This window comes from Pyrus communis, chromosome 11, assembly GCF_041283825.1.
Source record: "Pyrus communis isolate YQ-2024b chromosome 11, ASM4128382v1, whole genome shotgun sequence".
NCBI classification, from domain to species: domain Eukaryota; kingdom Viridiplantae; phylum Streptophyta; class Magnoliopsida; order Rosales; family Rosaceae; genus Pyrus; species Pyrus communis.
The window spans coordinates 30,999,986-31,018,018 of NC_142575.1; the positions used below are offsets into that span (position 1 = coordinate 30,999,986).

Below are 18,033 nucleotides of genomic sequence, written 5' to 3' on the forward strand. Positions count from 1 at the left end.
TGAGTCTACCTGGCCCCTGCAATTAAGTACACATATGTACTCACGCGGAAAACTTGTCACCAAATTAATAACATTTGCATGGCACGTGAGACTTTTATAAAACGGATTTATCACTACCGCAGCATAGAGAGAGACTGACGTATAATTTTATATTAGAGTATCTTCAAGGTAGTTGTCAAAATTATCACAAAGACTAATAAAAAATAGCAACAAAACTCTCTCCAACTGAACTTTCAATTTTTTACATGGAGCCGAGTCAATTGAAGTCAAGCCCTCTGCTATCATTTTTACAGCTGCTGTCAAATTGCTATAATGGTTTTTTAATAGGTGTGGTGGAATTCATGATAAATGTTGTTGTGTGTTCCAAGTATTTGATTCATTGTCTCAATAATTGAACCTGACAAAGAGATGGAACATTTTATAAGATGAAATTTTTATTTAGCATATCGGATAGAGCAAAAAATTATACAAAATATCAAATTCTCACATAAGGCATCAAATAACATTTAGGACGCATCGAAACCAATTCCACTTAATTTCTTGTATGACAATGCATCTTCCTTGTTGTGCCATAACATCAAGCTAGTTCCAGGGCTCGCTGGGCGATACACGAAGGAATTTCAACAAAATTAGGCCTAACTAATATGGTTTCTAAAAGCACCAATAATAATCATATTGTCACATCATTACAAAAAACTATGTATTCATCTGTTTTGATATGAACGATCTATGAAAATTTCTATACGATTTGGTATTAACCACTAAGGTCGCCTATCATTCTATACTAAACGATATTTGAGAAGAGAAACGAACTTGAAACTTTGTATGTTTAGATTAATTCTCTTAATAAACTAATTAACAATTTCAATATAATTAAAATATGTATTTAAATATTAACAAATTTATAACACTAAGTAATTATGTGATGATAAAATTAAAAAAATCCCTTTTGTACGGATGGATTCAATTAAAATATTATTATTATTCGTGGACAAAACACCTGTCCTAGCCCATGTTGTGTAGATGAGGAAGGGGATTGACTTGTTTGTCGTTTACGTGTTGGTGAATGGAGAAGGACAAAACTCTCGACTTTTGTGCAACCAGTTAAAAACTATATATGTGCATGTATAGGACAAAAATCTACTCCGGATTTCAATGTCTGAAACTCAAGAATCAGATGATCTGAATCATTCAAATTAAATCTGACTGTCTCTATCAATTCATTTTGTTGGCTTACCTCACACAAAATAAAAATTCAAACTTTTTTTGCTTCACACAAGTCAAAAACTCGAATTTTCTGATCCTTAGGCTATCCGAAGAGGAACCAAATTCGTGTGTATATACTTATGGAATTAGATCATTTCCGAGGCAAACCCTCGAGATCCTCTTGACCCAATAACACGGGTTGTTGAATTTTAATTCAACGATTACAATTATTTCAACTTTTAACAAATCAGGAGGATCATGAGGGTTTGCCTTAGAGAGGATCCAATTTCATATTCATATTGATATGTAGGAATGGCTGGCTATATGGCTTTAGCTGTGAGGGAGGGAATCTGAAAGGAGAGTTGAAAGGTCGAGATGGAAGTCGTGTTTTAGATGATGTTGATGTGTTGTATTTTATTGGGAACTACATGGGAGCCGCTCTTTTGTTTACTTGTTTACGAAGCACCGCCGACACTCAGTCACTATAGCTTTCGATTGCCAGTACAATATGAGTGTACTCTCACTATAATATATCAAACTTGCACTGCACACTTTGTTTTTTATATGCCAACAACCCCTAATTTGTATGTTCTTTCATCCGATCGTTTGATCTAGTGACACATAAGCACACCTTCTTTTATATATGCGAATTATTGAATGAAAAAGCATGGAAACGGCAGCATAGAAGTGTTCTCAAACATCCCTATTACTGTAGCAAAGTCTTACTATGTTCCCGGACGAATGCAACATATGCCCACATGGGGCAGCTGCCTCCATTCAACTCCTTTTGCAATAGAAAAATTGCTCTAATTAAAAGTATAGGTTACTCTCTCACGTTCTGTGATTTTTCTACCCTCTCATCCTTCTTAGCCATATAACTTTTTTCATTAGCTAATGGTTTATAATTTAGCGTTCTAAACACTAGTTATCCAAAATCATGTAGTTGGACAATAAAATTTATAACATCGTATCGAATTTTCAATTTAATTTCATTATTCAAAGTTGCTCTCTCACAAAATAAAAAAAAGTTTATGGCTACTTTCATGACTATGTTTATATCTTCTCACCATGCTAATAGTTTTCACATGACATAAATAATGTATGAACACGTTGTCAATAATGTTGATATTGTCGATTTACCAACAATGCTAGTGCCATCAACAAGAACATTGCTCCACTAGTAATCAGTGTCAATTAAAAACTCCTGAAAAGTTAGATTCATTAAGGGTTTACTTAATAACCATTTCATTTATCATTTCACATTTTTATTTTATGTTAGAAATAAATGGAAAACTATATTAGAGAAATGATGATATGGAAAAACATTTAAAGTGCTTCCTGGAAGAAGCACATAACTGATGCTTTTGGAATTCAAAAATATTTTATCTAAAAACGCTTTCAGCTATTTTAAAAGCACATTCAAATGAGTTCTAAAATTATTATAAAATTGTTTTTACTTTCAAATTTTTAATTTTAATTTGATTTATTATTTTTTGTTTCTTACTCTCCATCTCACCACTATTTTTCATTATCCACTTTTGCATATATCAAACATAAAAATTGAAAAAATTAAAATTACAAACTGGTCACCAAAACTAACAAAAGTGGCCCTAAAAATGAGGGCCCAGCACTTGTCTAAATACACCCAACAACCAAATACAAAGCCCATCCCATCGTACCTCAATAGGTCCAAGCCACTTCCTTTTTTACCGAAGCCCATTAAGAAAAATAAACAAGATTTTTAGAACACCAGGCCCAAATTAGTAAAATCCGCCGAAAACAAATTTACTTTGGCGGGAGACAAAATTTGTATTAAGTCTCTCAAATTTATTTAGGCGGGAGCTCAAAAATTTAACGGCGTTATATAAAAGCTCGTCCGACAGGATTTACTTCTGAAACTCCCATCAACCACACTTTTATTCCCAAACTACCCCCGACCCCTCTCTGAATTAACCATTTCTCCCACCCTCCATGGAACGCTCTCAGGCGCGAACCGTCACAACCAGAAGAGGGTTGAAGCGGAAGCTCGAAGAAGACTTCAGAGATGAGAGGATCGAGGGCGAACCGGACCGGAAAGTCCCGGCCGTCGTCGAACCGCAAGACGATCGCCCAGATCTCGTCGGCCGGGTTCGCGAGCAGGTCCGGATTCTGGAGTCCATATTCTCGTCCGCGCAGCCCGACCGCCTCCTCGCGAAGCAGGCCGCCCATGGCCTCGCTCTCACCGCCAAAGAAGGTAGCGTGCTCGTTGTTGTCTTTTATTTTGGCCGGTGTTCTTGGAGTTAACTGTTTGTTCATCTTTAATCTGAGCGAAATCTTGTGAGATTGTTTGGGGCTTAGGTTTTTTTTTGGGTAATTTGGATGCAGAGGAGCTTGTGGACATCGTGGTGGACTGTGGAGCAGTTCCGGCGCTTGTTAAGCATCTGCAGGCGCCTCCGCCGGTGACAGACGGCCGAAGAAGCCCGATCCCGTACGAGCACGAGGTCGAGAAATACTGTGCTTATGCCCTGGGGTTTATTGCCATTAAGGTGAATTTAACACCGTATTAGCATTCTTTTGGTACTTTATTACATTTTTACAGTGACTTAATTTGTTTCCTTTGTGACCGAAAGGTCGCGGGTTTGAGTTGTGGAAACACTCTCTTTTCAAAGTAAAGGTAATGCTCTGTATGATACACGTTCCCGCCCGACCCCTGTAAAGCAGGAGCCTTGGTGGCTTGGTGTTGCCCATTTTAATTTGTTTTGCTTGTTCTTGTATCCATTTGTAATATATATTTTTTGGTATGTTAGATCTTATGAGGATTGTAAATATTTAGGGCATTAACAGATGTTATGATGTTCTGTAAAAACAATACCTTCACTGCAGTGCAAATGTTTTTGATCTCTTAGCGGGTAGCTTGTTCTTGATGAGATTTCGAAAAGAAATCTGTTTTATCTCACTTTTTGTTCTGTTATTGATGGGTTTTGTTCTGTATCTGTGTTTATGTTATTTAGCCGGAGTATCAACAACTTGTGGTTGATGCTGGAGCTTTACCGCATCTTGTTGATCTTCTAAAAAGGCACAAGTGGGGAAGTGACTCACCGGCACCTGATGCTGTGATCAGGAGAGCTTGTGATACAATTGCTCACCTTGCCCATGAAAATGGCAACATTAAGAACCTTGTCAGGTCTGTTTGCTTCTACTCTCCTGAGTCTCATATTAGAGAAAGTCTCAGTACTTACGGCTTTGTTTATCTTTGAACTTCAGGATTGAAGGTGGAATTCCTCCTCTTGTTCAACTGCTTAACTTCTTCGACACAAAGGTACAGATAGCGGCTGCAGGGGCCCTTCGGACTCTGGCATTTAAAAATGATGGAAACAAGAATGAGGTATTTACGTTTTCCTTTTTGAGATGTTACATAACTGATTTCGGAATCTTTAGTATTTAGCTGATTTGAATTGCAAAATTCCAGATTGTAGTAGAGTGCAATGCTTTGCCTACCCTGGTACTAATGCTTCGATCTGAAGATCCTGTGATGTCTTTTGAAGCGGTGAGCTTTGAGATATACTTAATATTTCTTCTCTCATAACTTGAGAGTTATAACCTCATTGTTCTGTAAGCTTTTGCTGAAATTTTGTGGGGATTATCAGGTTGGTGTAATAGGCAATCTTGTTCACTCATCCCCACACATCAAGAAATTAGTACTTCTTGCTGGTGCTTTACAACCTATTATTGGATTGCTCAGGTAATTCTAAAATATTGCAGCATGTAATTTTTCTTTGAACAATCATGTTGTTATTATCATTTTTGCCTGAAAAATATACTTAGGTTTCAAACAATGACAACTCTGTTGTTTGCTACTTATTGACAGTTCTGAATGTACGGAGAGCCAAAGAGAAGCTGCTTTATTACTTGGTCAGTTTGCTGCAGCTGATACAGATTGCAAGGTAAAATAAAACCATTTTGGTTAATCCTGTGTCTTTTACCCTTATACTCTTATCGTATGATACATGATATTGTTAGATGTTATAACCATGTGGTCAATGCAGGCACATATTGTTCAGAGGGGAGCTTTAAAACCATTAATTGAGATGCTTAAGTCACCTGATGCACAGGTTCAGGAGATGTCAGCCTTTACGCTTGGGAGGTTGGCACAGGTTAGTATTACTCTTTTTCATTGTTTGTTCTCTTAATGCATATATGTAGGAAAGCACAATAAGACAGTTTCAAGTATCATATTAGCAACTGGATGTTAAACAGTCCTAGAACTCATTTTTACTGTGCTTGTGTAAAATATATCTTTGGTAGGGACCCTAATAAAGTAATGGTACTTTCAGATTGTTTTGTACTTTTAGAAAAGGGAAAGATTGCAGTGTTACATGCATGTCTAATTGTAATGCAAGTTTCTTTTTATTAGTGTTAAATCTCTTGTTGGCTATATAGTCTTTTCATCATAAATGCTTACTGGCATGTGGTTACTTGTCAACTTTGTTTGTGTCTGTCGTTAGATTGTTTTACTTGTTTAAGTGGTGGTTAAATTTTAAGGAATATACAACTTACTGGTTTCCTCAATGATTTCTTCATAGGACATACATAACCAAGCTGGCATTGCTCACAATGGTGGTATAATGCCTCTAATCAAGCTTCTTGATTCAAAAAACATCTCTCTGCAACATAATGCTGCGTTTTGTCTATATGGTCTTGCAGATAATGAGGTATAGTTTGCTGTTCCCTGCTTCAGTTCCAGTTTGTAGTGCATGCAGTTTTCCTATATACATCTTTTAATCTTGTATGAAAGTGAGATTAATTTGAGCTTTCTTTTGCAGGATAACACTGCAACTATAATAAAGTTTGGAGGTGTTCAGAAATTCCAAGATGGAGTATTTGTTGCTCAGGTAATTTTCCCCTTAAAAAAATGTTATATGATTGTCTACTTGATATTAAGTTGGTTTTTGAAGGTCATGAATTATTGCCTAAATGTCTTTTACCATTTGATACTTGCAGCAAACTAAGGAATGCGTGGCAAAGTCCTTGAAAAGACTAGAGGAGAAGATTTGTGGACGAGTGAGTTCTTTCACATTGGACTGTCTTTTTTACTTTTTTCTGCTGTTCGGTGATTATTTCATTTTGTAATGTCATCTTGTGCTCGTATCACATGACGGACACTCGTTTAGTATGTTCCAAATTCCTTATCTGATAACCCTTGACAGGTTTTAAACCATCTGTTATATATGATGCGGGTGGCAGATAAGGCCACTCGAAGAAGAGTGGCTTTGGCTCTTGCTCATCTTTGCAACCCTAGTGACAGTGAAAGCATTTTTATTTCTAACAAAGGTATGAATCTTATGCATTGAAATTTTCCTAGGATTCTGTTTGTTGCATCTTTAGAGATTTGGTTAGTTAACTGCCAGAGCATATGTCTGAATAAAGTATCAGAAGTTTATAATGTGCATGCTTTCTTGGTTTAATGGGGCTTTTTCCTTTCTTTCTTTGCTTGTATGTTTTCACTCAGTGTTGTAACTGAATTGCTTCAAAATACAGAACAGGAATCAGAAAGTTTGGTTTATCTTACCTTGCTGATATTCATAAGTTCACCACATTTGGTTCCAAGAACTTGATCTTTTGCACAAATTCGTTACTTGCAGGATTAGAGTTGCTTTTAGGGCTTCTTAAGTCTCTGCAGTATAAGGAGAAACATGATGGTTCTTTGGCCTTGTACAAATTGGCTACAAAAGTCACTTCACTCGCTCGCATGGATGCAGCTCCTCCATCACCCTCCCCACAGGTATTTTCTTGAGGTCTAATTGGTTTAGTGGGCATGTAATTTTGCAACTTTACTTTAAGTCTGCTAGGGGCACTATATAATTTGGAAGATGTGTATATTATTTTTGAGCGGTACTATTGTCATACTTTGTCATGGAGTTTGATGCACTTTCTGATATGGTTGACATGATCTACTTTCAGGTGTATTTGGGTGAGCAATATGTAAACAATCCTACCCTTTCTGACATCACATTCTTAGTTGAAGGTGGGCATTGTTCTTTTGCATATATTTTTATTTTTTTTCTTTCAGTAATGTGGTGCCTAGAGCCAAAGAAAACTCTTGAGCTACAAGTCTTGGCCGAGTAAACCATCTCTATCATTGAGCAACACCATAACAAGATAGTTTAGTCACTTAATAGTAATTATGCAGTAATACATTTGTATGCTTTACTTCTATCAGGTAAACGGTTCTATGCCCACAGAATTTGTTTGCGTGCCTCATCTGATGCATTCCGTGCCATGTTTGACGGTGGTTACAGGGTAAGAATTGAGTTATACTCGTATCTTTATTGGCCTTTTCCACTCATTGATTCTCTGAATACAATGCCAAAACGATGTATTGTAGGAGAGAGATGCAAAGGACATAGTGATTCCAAATATTAGATGGGAAGCTTTTGAATTGATGATGAGGTAGAAGTTCTACCCCCTGTTTAAGAACTAAAGTGTAATTGCTAACGCACCTGAGTTTTGGCCCTAATAGTTATTATGATCCTGTCTGTTCCCAGATTCATATACACAGGATTGGTAGATGTCACTTTGGATATAGCTCAGGATCTCCTCAGAGCTGCTGATCAGTATCTTTTGGAGGGCCTCAAGCGGCTCTGCGAGCATGCCATTTCTCAGGTGCGCTACCTATTAAAGAAGTTGGTGATTATTGACTACTCTTTTGTTTTCCCGGTTTAGTCTGATTGCGTCTTACTACGTTTATTAAGGACATCTGCGTGGAAAATCTTTCGCTCATGTTTGAGTTATCGGAGGCCTTCAATGCCTTGTCGTTACAGCAAGCATGCATTCTATTTCTACTGGAGCAATTTGAGGAATTGGTTGAGAAACCATGGTAAGCAGTGCCTTTCTCTCTTTAAATCTGTGTCCATTCTCCAGCAAGCATTACAGTAACATGAAATCTTGTCATGAAAATACTCAGGTATCCGACATTGGTGGACCGTGTGCTACCAGACATTCGCACATTTTTTACTAATGCGCTTAAGATGCCGATCGAGGCAACCTCGCAGCAGCAGCAGCAGGCAATGGCATAGGTCAATCGTAGTGTCGACTTTTGAGAGTATGAAGATGATAGAGAGCAGAAATGTACAGAAAGTAGTAGAGATCGTTTTTTGTGAGTGTTGTTCTTACAGAAGTAGGTAGCTTCTGTTTAGTTTCTTGGTATGTAAACATGCAATGCCATTTGGCTTATGGAATACGCAGCAGATTGCACATTGTGATTAGCAGTAAGATTTTCATCGTTTATCTTCTATATCGCCATTACTTATTTGCTTACCCAACCTTGCAATAATATTTTATTTTTTATCTATTCGATAATGCAATAAGTTTTAGAATTTTAGGACTTTTTCAATATACATTTTGAATTTATATGCAAGTCTTGTAGTCAATTATCTAAAATTTGATTCCGAAACTTTTTGAATCCGACCGAAATTTACCCTGTTAGAAGGAAAGGGATTTTCTTCGGATCTTTTCTTCTTAATTCACCAAGTTCGAAGATTTGGGTCATTGAAATTTGATCCAACAGTTACAAATAAGGATTCATTTTAAAAATTATAATAACTTTAGTCGTTAAATCAAATTTTAATGGTCTGGATCTTTGGACTTGGTGAATTAAGAAGAAAGAATTCAAAGAGGATCCCTTTCCCTATTAGAAAATGTTTTTACAATGTCTAATTATAACGGTGAAATAATAATTATGATTGATGAGACAATTTGAAGTTTTATGTTAAATTTTGTGTGTTTTCAATCAAATTGTTAAATATTGTTTTCTTATTAATGTTTTTTTTTTTTTTTTTTGTCAAATGATAGGTTTTGTTAGATTAGTTACTGACGAAATTCAAACTCACGTCATGTTGTCATGCAGTAAATTTTTAAATGGTTGTATTTATTAATAGAATTGTGAAACAAAATTTGTATTCGTTGAAATGTAGTGTAACAGGAGATCCATCATTAAATTAATAAAAAAGAATTTGACGTTGATGTCAAATAACATTTCGGTTGAACTTTTTTTTTATTATGTCAAATACGCATAATAACATTTCCACCTAAGATTTGCTGCATTACCCTTTGCTTTGCCGTTTCAAAGAGGCTATTTTGCTCGAAGCTTTGAGAGAGACGACATGCCGTTTGCTAAATTTTAGTTTTAAATCCGACTATTATCCAGTAGCAATTCAGAGACCTGCAGCAGCGAATGGCCATGGCTGTTCAAGTAGCAGGCCTCTGGCCGCCCAACTCCTCCTCAAACCACACTCACTTTCTTCTCTGCCGGAACAACAACCTGAAACCACCGCCATCCTCAACCTCCCTTTCCGCCACGGCTTCTCTCTCATCCCCACCTCCCTCAATCCAGGCAAGAATTTGCATTTTCCTTTCATATTCTTTTTAAACCGCAAAAGGGTTTCTGTTTTGTGGTTGAATCTTTTCTGGGTAGATTATTTGAGTTGAACGAATTGATATTTCTGAGAAACCTTTATTTTTTGGCAGATTGTTGGTGGCGGGAGAGCTCCGAGCTGGTACGAAAATGGAGGTGCCAATCTGGATGGGTTCCGAGAGGGGGAGGATGATGATTGGTGTGACCTGGATGCTGAACTTTATCACTGGACCAGGCAACTGCGTCCTGTTCAGGTAACCCACGATTCGATTACTCAAGAATTGGGAAGTACTTTTAGAAAAAACACTTTTTCTGATAGGTGCTTTTTAGTAGACGCACTTTTATTAGAAGCATGACCTAATATAATTGGATTATTCAAGAATTGGGAAGTTATAGTTTTTGGGAAATATGCACAAATCGAACTGCTTATAAATTTTTGATACAAAATAAAGCTGGAGAGACACTGAACAGATGGTTTATGGTCACTAAACAGTGGTTTATTTATGGCTTATTGTCTGTTTAGTGTCCCCGGTTCTGTGTTTGGTTAAAAGTTTGTGACTGATTCTATATGTGGATATTCCTCGTAGTTTTCTAAATGTGATATGCTTATATGCTTGCTGCATAATTGGACAGTGGTACCCTGGTCACATTGCTAAAACGGAAAAGGAACTCAAAAACCAACTCAAGTTGATGGATGTAGTGATAGAGGTTCGAGATGCGAGAATTCCTATGTCAACTAGTCATCCACAGGTCCGAGCTCTTTACGAAATTGTCGTTTCTTGAGTTGATCGTTGTTAATGTTATGCTTGTAACCATGAGCTGGTATTCAAAACTATTCAGCCTTCACCCCTTTCTTAATTTATGTAAACTTTTGTCTCTATTTTCCTGTGAACAGATGGATTTGTGGCTTGGTAATAGGAAAAGAGTTTTGGTGTTGAATAGGGAAGACATGATATCCACGGCAGACCGGAATGCTTGGGCTACCTATTTCGCAAGGGAGGGAACGAAAGTTGTGTTTTCGAATGGAAAACTTGGAATGGTACCAGTACCTTATACGAGAATCCTTTTTCGCTTTCCCTAAATTGAAATGCTATAGCAGAATTTGATTTCTTAAACGTGGCACGTACAGGGAGCTATGAAGCTAGGCCGGTTAGCTAGATCACTAGCAGCAGATGTGAATGTCAAACGCAGAGCCAAAGGACTTCTTCCACGTGCGGTGGGTTCCTTATACGTTATTTCTGGTTTTTAGTTTTGAAATTTCCAGTTCACGAAACTGACAACTAGGAACTGGGGTAATGAACCATCTTTGCCCAGCGTTACAAACTGTCAAAAAGGGCCATATATTTGTAAATGATTTTATCTAATTAATGATTTTGTTACAAATCGGATAATATTAGCAGTCAACGGGTCTGGTGAGAGTACTTATGTTAGTTAGTAATTGGATGAACTTTTGGAAGGCAAACTGTGCCCTAACAAAATAGTTCTTGTGTTATATAGATGAGGGAAATGGGGAACTGTAGTTTTGCTTTAATCCAAAGAATATAATTACAGCTATCAGTTGATGCTTCATATAAGACTTATGATCACTGATGAGAATTCCTTTTTACAAACAGGTACGAGCTGGTATAGTTGGATATCCAAATGTTGGGAAATCGTCTTTGATTAACCGTTTGCTGAAGCGAAGAATGTGTGCAGCTGCTCCAAGACCTGGAGTGACAAGAGAATTGAAGTATAAACTTCTGCTTTGGTTACTTAGACATGCATATAAGATGCAATTAAGATTAGGGAAAATGAAACTGCATTTCAATGTGAAGTTGACATACTGAATTCTCCGTTGTATTTTTTCTTCTTATGTAACTTTCCTGTACTTGTTGAAGGTGGGTTCATTTTGGGAAAGATCTTGAATTGCTAGACTCTCCTGGCATACTCCCTATGCGGATTAGTGATCAAACGGCAGCAATAAAACTTGCTATTTGTGATGACATTGGAGAGAGATCCTACGGTGTTGCTGATATTGCTGCAGTACTGGTCCAGATGCTTTCAAAGCTTCCATCAGTAGGTATGTATCACATTTCTTTTTCAGCTCAATCTACTAACCTCTGAATGCGTAACGGTACTTGTCAATGTGGCCATTACATTGGAAAATTTTCTTTCAAATGAGCACACCGGGAGCCACCTTTTTGCCACGTTTTGTAAGGTATCTCAATGTCTGTTAGTTTACGGGAACAATAATGTTGTAGAAGCTAAAAATCAGCTCCAGTCACCTCTAACGTTTGCATGGAGTATATAATTTTGTGGATGAGTAAAATAGACCAATTTGGTAAGCTAAATTGCAGCTCCAGTCACCTCAACGTCAGCCTAGAGTAGGAAAATTTGCAGATGAGTAAAATAGGCCAATTTGGTGAGCCCGGGAAGTTCAATTCTATGGGTTTTCAGTTACGTAAATCTATGTCATGGTAACTGAGAATACAATAGATTGGAATCAAGGTACTTTAGTACTTTGGATGTTCGGTCCCTATATTTCAGAACAGATCTCTACATCTAGAAACTAGATTTCAAATTTGAGATTTATCTTTCATATGAAATCTTTAAGATATATTTTGTCTTGGTGTTCACTGCCTCCAATTATTCTTAATTTCTCAGGTGTAAAGGCTCTTAACAACCGCTACAAGATGGATGCGGATGGTCACTGTGGAAAAACGTATGAATCCGAGTTTCTATTTAACATCTGTATTTTCATTTGTAACAAACGATTTGGTTAAGAATCAGTTCCTCTCAAGATTCTGATACCAAGTTTGCAAATTGAAGAAACCTCATGTGCATAAAGTGGGTATAAGTTTTCTTATCTCTGCTAATTTGTAATTGCAGATATGTTCAGAAGCTTGCCGTTCACATGTTCAATGGGGATAGTCATCAAGCAGCATTTCGCGTGTTGTCAGATTTTCGGAAAGGGAGGTTTGGTTGGATTGCGCTCGAGAGGCCACCCAGATGATATTTTATTGGGACGACTTGGTGGTAGGGGAGTAGTCAAGCTTCACAGGTGACTATAAACATAAAAAGAACCCCAATCGCTGAGATGCACAAGTTAAGCATCTTCATGGAGTACCATGTCTAGGCAAGTGAAGATGCCTGGTGCCACGAAGACTAAAAACCAAGCTTCATATTGGAGTAAAAACGTCGATTGAGGAGACAGCCGTGAAAACCTTTATAGCCGAAGCTGGGAGGAGCATATAGGCAATGGTGGCTCGCCCTCGTAAGGTATAACATATATACTCAAAACAATGTCAAGTTTTTGTAAACTAAATCTCAACCGGAGGCCTCTTGTGTATTTCATCTCGGGTGCGTGCCCCAAAGACTCTTACTTTGAAGACGGGCACACCGTTGTGTAGCGTATATGTGATTCGCACGAATAATTGAAAATCCGGTTCGAAAAGCCGTACTTTCAATAGAGATTTTGATTTTTTTTTTTGTGTGATTTTGCTGTGTCTTGTATCACACGCAAGTTGTAAATCCAGTAGTTGCAAAGTTGCTACTAAACAAAAAGGAAAACTCACCTGCACACAATTTCTTACCCATACAGTTGAACAATCTGTTTCTTCTACACTTGGACAAAAAGGAAACCAAAACTTTGCACAAAACGAAAGCGAGATACTAAAATTATTGTTCACTCAAGTGTTTTACCTAACAATCGGAGTTTTTGTATCTCAATCGAAATTCAGAAAATTCGTGTAATAAACGTAGAGATGATACGACAATTTGTGTCATCTCGCAACTGTGCGAGCGTAAGTTGAATCTTCGTTTTTTGACTTCGACCAATTCTCTTTGATCCCGCAAGCTTGGATTGAGCGTTCGATCTGGACTCCTGCAGCTTCTTTTTCCAGTTGAGCGCAATATTTTGTGAATGTCTCTAGAGTAACTTGCAGTCTGAAATCTATAGTAAACAAGAACTTCATTTCCAACCTATTCAACTCCGCCGTGCTCACTCCTCCCACTTTTGCATAGTATGCGTTGTTGAAGAATCTGCAAAACCGCGTTGAATCTTTAACGTCAGAAGCGTTTCCAATAACGAAAACATCGTGTTCAGAAATGATTCACATAAAACTGATTCTAAGATTTAGTACTTACGCGTCATCCATAAATTTCGCTGCTAGCATTACACTCGTTATCAGAAGCCGGTGAACATTGAAAGAAGTTAAATGCACTTCTGTGCACTTAAGATATCTGTCAACGTAGATCTGTGCAACAACGAAGCACGATGGGCTACAACCGGAGTATTTACAGATGCGATCAATATATTGTCCGATGCTCAGAGGGGGTGCTCTTAAACCATGAAAGATGGTTATAACTTCTTTAATATTTGTCGTCTCCAATAGCATCTCGTTCCTTTGAACAGATCTCTCGAGAATTGAAGAGAGAGGTGACAGCACCCGAGGAGTTTTCGTTACACCCTTGCCCGATGTCTTAAGCCCCAAGGAGAGGTAAACATCCGAGCTTCCATTTTCATCGTCAAGTGCTAAAGTTCCCATATTCAAGCTGCAAAGTAAAACACTGATTTAGCGAAAATGAACAAGTCATCTGGCGTGCCTCTGCAAATTGTAGCCCAAATCCAATACACGTTACGTGTTCTATATTTTGGGTACGACAGAAGTTTCATTGAACACACAACGCAGCATTACGAAAAACTATTCTGAGGTCGCATGAAAAGTACTGGGACGAAAGAACTAAACAACATCTTTACCCCAAAAAGAAAAACTACGAAAGAGCAGTAGAAGCACTTTTACATAAAGCACTTTTACATTCTTTATATTATTCTTGAAATATTTCTAAAAATTGGTTTCTAAATCCTAGATATTTGCTCCTGTTCTCAATTGCAGACACAGAATAACATCGAAATCTAAATATATAGAGGTATTAGCCGATTTCCCTCTTGAACTTGTACCGAGCTGCCAATTTACCCCTCAACTTTTACTTTAGCCAATTACCCCAGTGAGCTTTTATTAATAGCCGATTACCACTCTGCTGTTTGACTTTCCAATTTTCCATCCATTTTATATTATCTTGAGTCCTGAGTGGTAATCCAAGTTATCCAATTCTAGCACCAACTTCCTACCCACTTTCTCTACTCATAAAAAAATAAAAAATGAAAAAAAGCATGGAAATTTGAAACTCCTACTAAAATTATGAATTTGAGCTTAATAAAATGTCCAAATATATGAAGCTGTTACTAATTTATCATCAAATGCTCCAAAAACTTGAATCCCACAAACAAATTTCTCAAAAAAATATAAGAACTAGAAGTCAAATAATCAATAGAATTACTGACCCAGAAAGGGGAATCAATAAACTCAACAAACCAAGAACAACCCACAAATTATCTGATCAAGAGACATAAAAAGGAACAAGCTTTTTCATCAAATCCCAGCCCAGAAGATGCAAGATCCAAATCCCACGTCCCAAATCAATAAATTTAAACAATGCTGTTCATGCAGGGCATATGAGAATAACTTAGAGAGAGAGAGAGAGAGAGAGAGAGAGAGAGTTTTGCTTACATGAACAAGCAAAGGCAGAACAATATTAGCTCATGGAGTTTCTTCTTCCTCCTCTCTGGCGCCAAATCTCTTTTATGCAAACTATCTGCTGCAGAGTCAGGAGGAGAGAGAGACAGAGAGGAGAGAGAAAGAGCTTTGCTTTGCTTTCTCTATGCAATCCCCAAGGCAAAGGCAATGCTAAATCTACTCCCTCTTCCTCACTCTCTCTCTTCACATGGAAGGAGAGATCTCTCCGCGTCTCTCTCTCTCTCTCTCTAAATTGGCACAAAAGAAGGTGTCGGCGTGTACTCAACACCAATTTTTATAAGGGATGGGCTGCAAAGACTTCTTATTATTCTTGCCTTCCTGATGGTGAAGTGGGACCCCTGAAGACTGCCTTTCCTTTTCTTTTCCACCGCAAATGGGGGAGGTGGATGATTGCACTCGAAATTATAATTTATAGTTATTTAACTTTTAGTATTTAGCTTTGCAAATTTAATTCCTTGTAATTAAAATATAGGAAAACTTTACTTTACAATTTACATCCTTTTAAATATGCTTGATAATTTTTTAGATGATCCGTTAATTCAATATGAAACGAAAATAATAGGTTTCGAGTTAATCCGTTAACGAGTCAGATAGTCATCAGATTAAGAACCCGTTAATTAATCGGATCGTTATCAGGTCACCCATTAAAAACTCAATAAAATATCATTTGTCAAATCTAGACATTAAGCATGACAATTTTTGGTTTGACCTGTTAATCTGACACAAAACGATACAACCTGTTAACGAATCATGTTATTATCCAGTTATCTATAAAGAACCTTTTAAGATAACGGATTTGATACACGATTTGTTTGCCATGTCTACTTCCAAAGATAAAGTGAAAGTGCTAAGAAGCAGCTAATACACGTGATGATAGATGTAAATATCAAATAAATTTCCCTTGTGCATTAGAAATTTTCAGTAAATAAAAACCCAGAAATTACCTTATGAAACTCAATACATGTATTTACAGTGTAAAATTTTGTTTTCTTTATCGTACATGATGAGGACCCATGTGCATTGTGCAAGGTAGGAGACTAGGAGTGTCCTTTACCATATACAAATGTGAATAATCCAAATTCTTAAATATAATTTTATTTCTCCGTTAATAATGCCACAAGATAGGACATGTCACCCTTTAGTGGGTCACTTGTACTGATAATGATTGGCAACCATAAGGTGTGGATCTTGATTAATCCCTAATTGTTAATCAAGTTCAAATACGTTTATCATTCATTTTCTCTAAATCCCTGTGTCTGAAATAGTTGAATTTGACAATTTGGACTGAACAAGTGGGAGAGTTTCGAGCCATTTAAAGAGTTCGTTTTATGTGATGTGGATAAATGTAATGGGCTAATGAAGGTTGCATAATTAAAATTGAGATGTTCGGATTTTCAAATTTGATGGCTTCCAACACATAAATTCAGAAATGATCTCACTTCTTTATGATCCATTATCATTATACAAGTGGGGTGACTGGTTTTCCTCCTCCTTTTGTTCTTACGGTTTGATTGGATTTTGAATAACCTATCACTTTGGAAATATCTAATCTCACAGTTTTACTCAAGATTTTTCCTTGTCATTTCACGTTGCGTTTTTTAGTGTAACACTCATACATGGGTATGTCTCAATGATATTCTTTAACTTTCATTGTCAGTTAACATTCGATATTCTACCATTTACATGTTGATTAAGGCACTTTCAATATTATTCAATTATTTTATACGAAATAAGTAATAGTCTCTTAACTTTAACTCAATTGGAGCAATGGTTCTTCAACTAAAAATTCATTATCATTGGTCCTCCCTTAACACATCAAAACGTGCAGCTATGATCCCTCAACTAAAAATTCATTATCATTTGTCCCTCAACTTTAATCCAACTGGAGAAATGATCCCTCAACTTTAACCGAATTGGAGCAATGGTTCTTCAAACATAATTCATTTTGACAAAATTTTGACAAAGTTGACGAAAAGAACAATATCTACATCTTTTGATGAGTTGAGTGACCCCAACTGTAGCAGTGATTTTTTTAACATAACTTATTTTGACAAAATTCTAACGAAGTTGACAAAAACGATCATAACTACACATTTTGATGAGTCGAAGGATTAATGCTAATGGTTTTTTAGTTGAATGATCATTGTTTCAATTTGATTAAAGTTAAAAGACAATTGCTACAATTTACTCTTTTCTACAACAACATATGAAATTTTAAAAGTCACATGATGAGTGAAACTCTCACGCGTGAAGACTCGTTAGCGCTTGAAATTGTTCCCAACAGCTGGCATTTGGCATTCCACATTGGCATAGGGCTTAGGGGACAAGTGAACGTAAGGCTGCATGTAACATGTTTCTTAAAAGTTTTGTTGGCATCACCTCCTCATTAGTCCTCGATTCCAGGCCAAAATTACAGTCCGGTGGGTACAGCTGGCAGATGTCGGATCCAACCGGCTTAGAAATTTGGACTGCAAATAATGTCGGTGCAAAACTAAATAGAGAAATTGTTTGTCGGAAAAGTGTTAGGAGGCCTATGTTTCGTATCAGTATTATATTGGTAAACTATTTAATATGATAAATAATATGTATACGTTATTTTTTTATATTTAAAGAAACAAAAATATGATCTCTTTAACCTTGTTTTGATTTAATAAACTGCTCATGGTGAAATCCAATACAAGAAAACGACTAATATAGCACAAGTGTACCACTTCAGATGCATACCGTACCAATGAAATAAGGGCATGTAAGTTGTTCTCAAGGGGCATTCGCCATGTTATTTATGTGTACACGTGTGTATTAGGAGAAATTTTTAGTGAGGAATACGGCTCGATACATCAAAGTGTTATAATACAAGTG

General features: G+C 36.9%; 3 protein-coding genes across 3 annotated transcripts; 2 read left to right on the plus strand and 1 right to left on the minus strand.

Moving 5' to 3' along the window:
• The first annotated feature begins 3,024 nt into the window (after positions 1 to 3,024).
• On the plus strand, positions 3,025 to 8,479 carry LOC137742743 (ARM REPEAT PROTEIN INTERACTING WITH ABF2). Its single transcript, XM_068482685.2, has 19 exons — positions 3,025 to 3,439; positions 3,571 to 3,731; positions 4,197 to 4,369; positions 4,450 to 4,570; positions 4,655 to 4,732; positions 4,833 to 4,927; positions 5,054 to 5,129; positions 5,232 to 5,339; positions 5,769 to 5,897; positions 6,009 to 6,077; positions 6,187 to 6,246; positions 6,393 to 6,516; positions 6,828 to 6,967; positions 7,147 to 7,210; positions 7,406 to 7,485; positions 7,571 to 7,635; positions 7,731 to 7,848; positions 7,938 to 8,062; positions 8,150 to 8,479. The coding sequence occupies exons 1-19, from the start codon at positions 3,178 to 3,180 to the stop codon at positions 8,259 to 8,261; spliced, it is 2,160 nt and encodes a 719-aa protein (XP_068338786.2). The 5' UTR covers positions 3,025 to 3,177; the 3' UTR covers positions 8,262 to 8,479.
• A 798-nt stretch (positions 8,480 to 9,277) lies between these two features.
• Positions 9,278 to 13,044, plus strand: EMB3129 (GTP-binding family protein). Its single transcript, XM_068482048.2, has 9 exons — positions 9,278 to 9,577; positions 9,712 to 9,852; positions 10,232 to 10,348; positions 10,494 to 10,637; positions 10,728 to 10,814; positions 11,212 to 11,327; positions 11,476 to 11,657; positions 12,242 to 12,299; positions 12,467 to 13,044. Exons 1-9 carry the CDS (start codon positions 9,419 to 9,421, stop codon positions 12,588 to 12,590), a joined length of 1,128 nt encoding a protein of 375 aa, XP_068338149.2. The 5' UTR covers positions 9,278 to 9,418; the 3' UTR covers positions 12,591 to 13,044.
• An 87-nt stretch (positions 13,045 to 13,131) lies between these two features.
• CYCP1;1 (cyclin p1;1) lies at positions 13,132 to 15,294 on the minus strand. The gene is made up of 3 exons (XM_068482049.2): positions 15,148 to 15,294; positions 13,724 to 14,131; positions 13,132 to 13,618 (listed from the first exon to the last, which is right to left on the minus strand). Exons 2-3 carry the CDS (start codon positions 14,122 to 14,124, stop codon positions 13,360 to 13,362), a joined length of 660 nt encoding a protein of 219 aa, XP_068338150.2. The 5' UTR covers positions 14,125 to 14,131; positions 15,148 to 15,294; the 3' UTR covers positions 13,132 to 13,359.
• Between the last annotated feature and the right edge of the window lie 2,739 nt (positions 15,295 to 18,033).

Coding starts and splice junctions, on each gene's coding strand:
- EMB3129 (XM_068482048.2), top strand. CDS start 9,419: ATGGCCATGGCTGTTCAAGTAGCAGGCCTCTGGCCGCCCAACTCCTCC. Junction 9,578..9,711: donor CCCCACCTCCCTCAATCCAG/GCAAGAATTTGC, acceptor ATTTTTTGGCAG/ATTGTTGGTGGCGGGAGAGC. Junction 12,300..12,466: donor GATGGTCACTGTGGAAAAAC/GTATGAATCCGA, acceptor TTGTAATTGCAG/ATATGTTCAGAAGCTTGCCG.
- LOC137742743 (XM_068482685.2), top strand. CDS start 3,178: ATGGAACGCTCTCAGGCGCGAACCGTCACAACCAGAAGAGGGTTGAAG. Junction 4,928..5,053: donor CCTATTATTGGATTGCTCAG/GTAATTCTAAAA, acceptor ACTTATTGACAG/TTCTGAATGTACGGAGAGCC. Junction 5,898..6,008: donor ATGGTCTTGCAGATAATGAG/GTATAGTTTGCT, acceptor TTTCTTTTGCAG/GATAACACTGCAACTATAAT.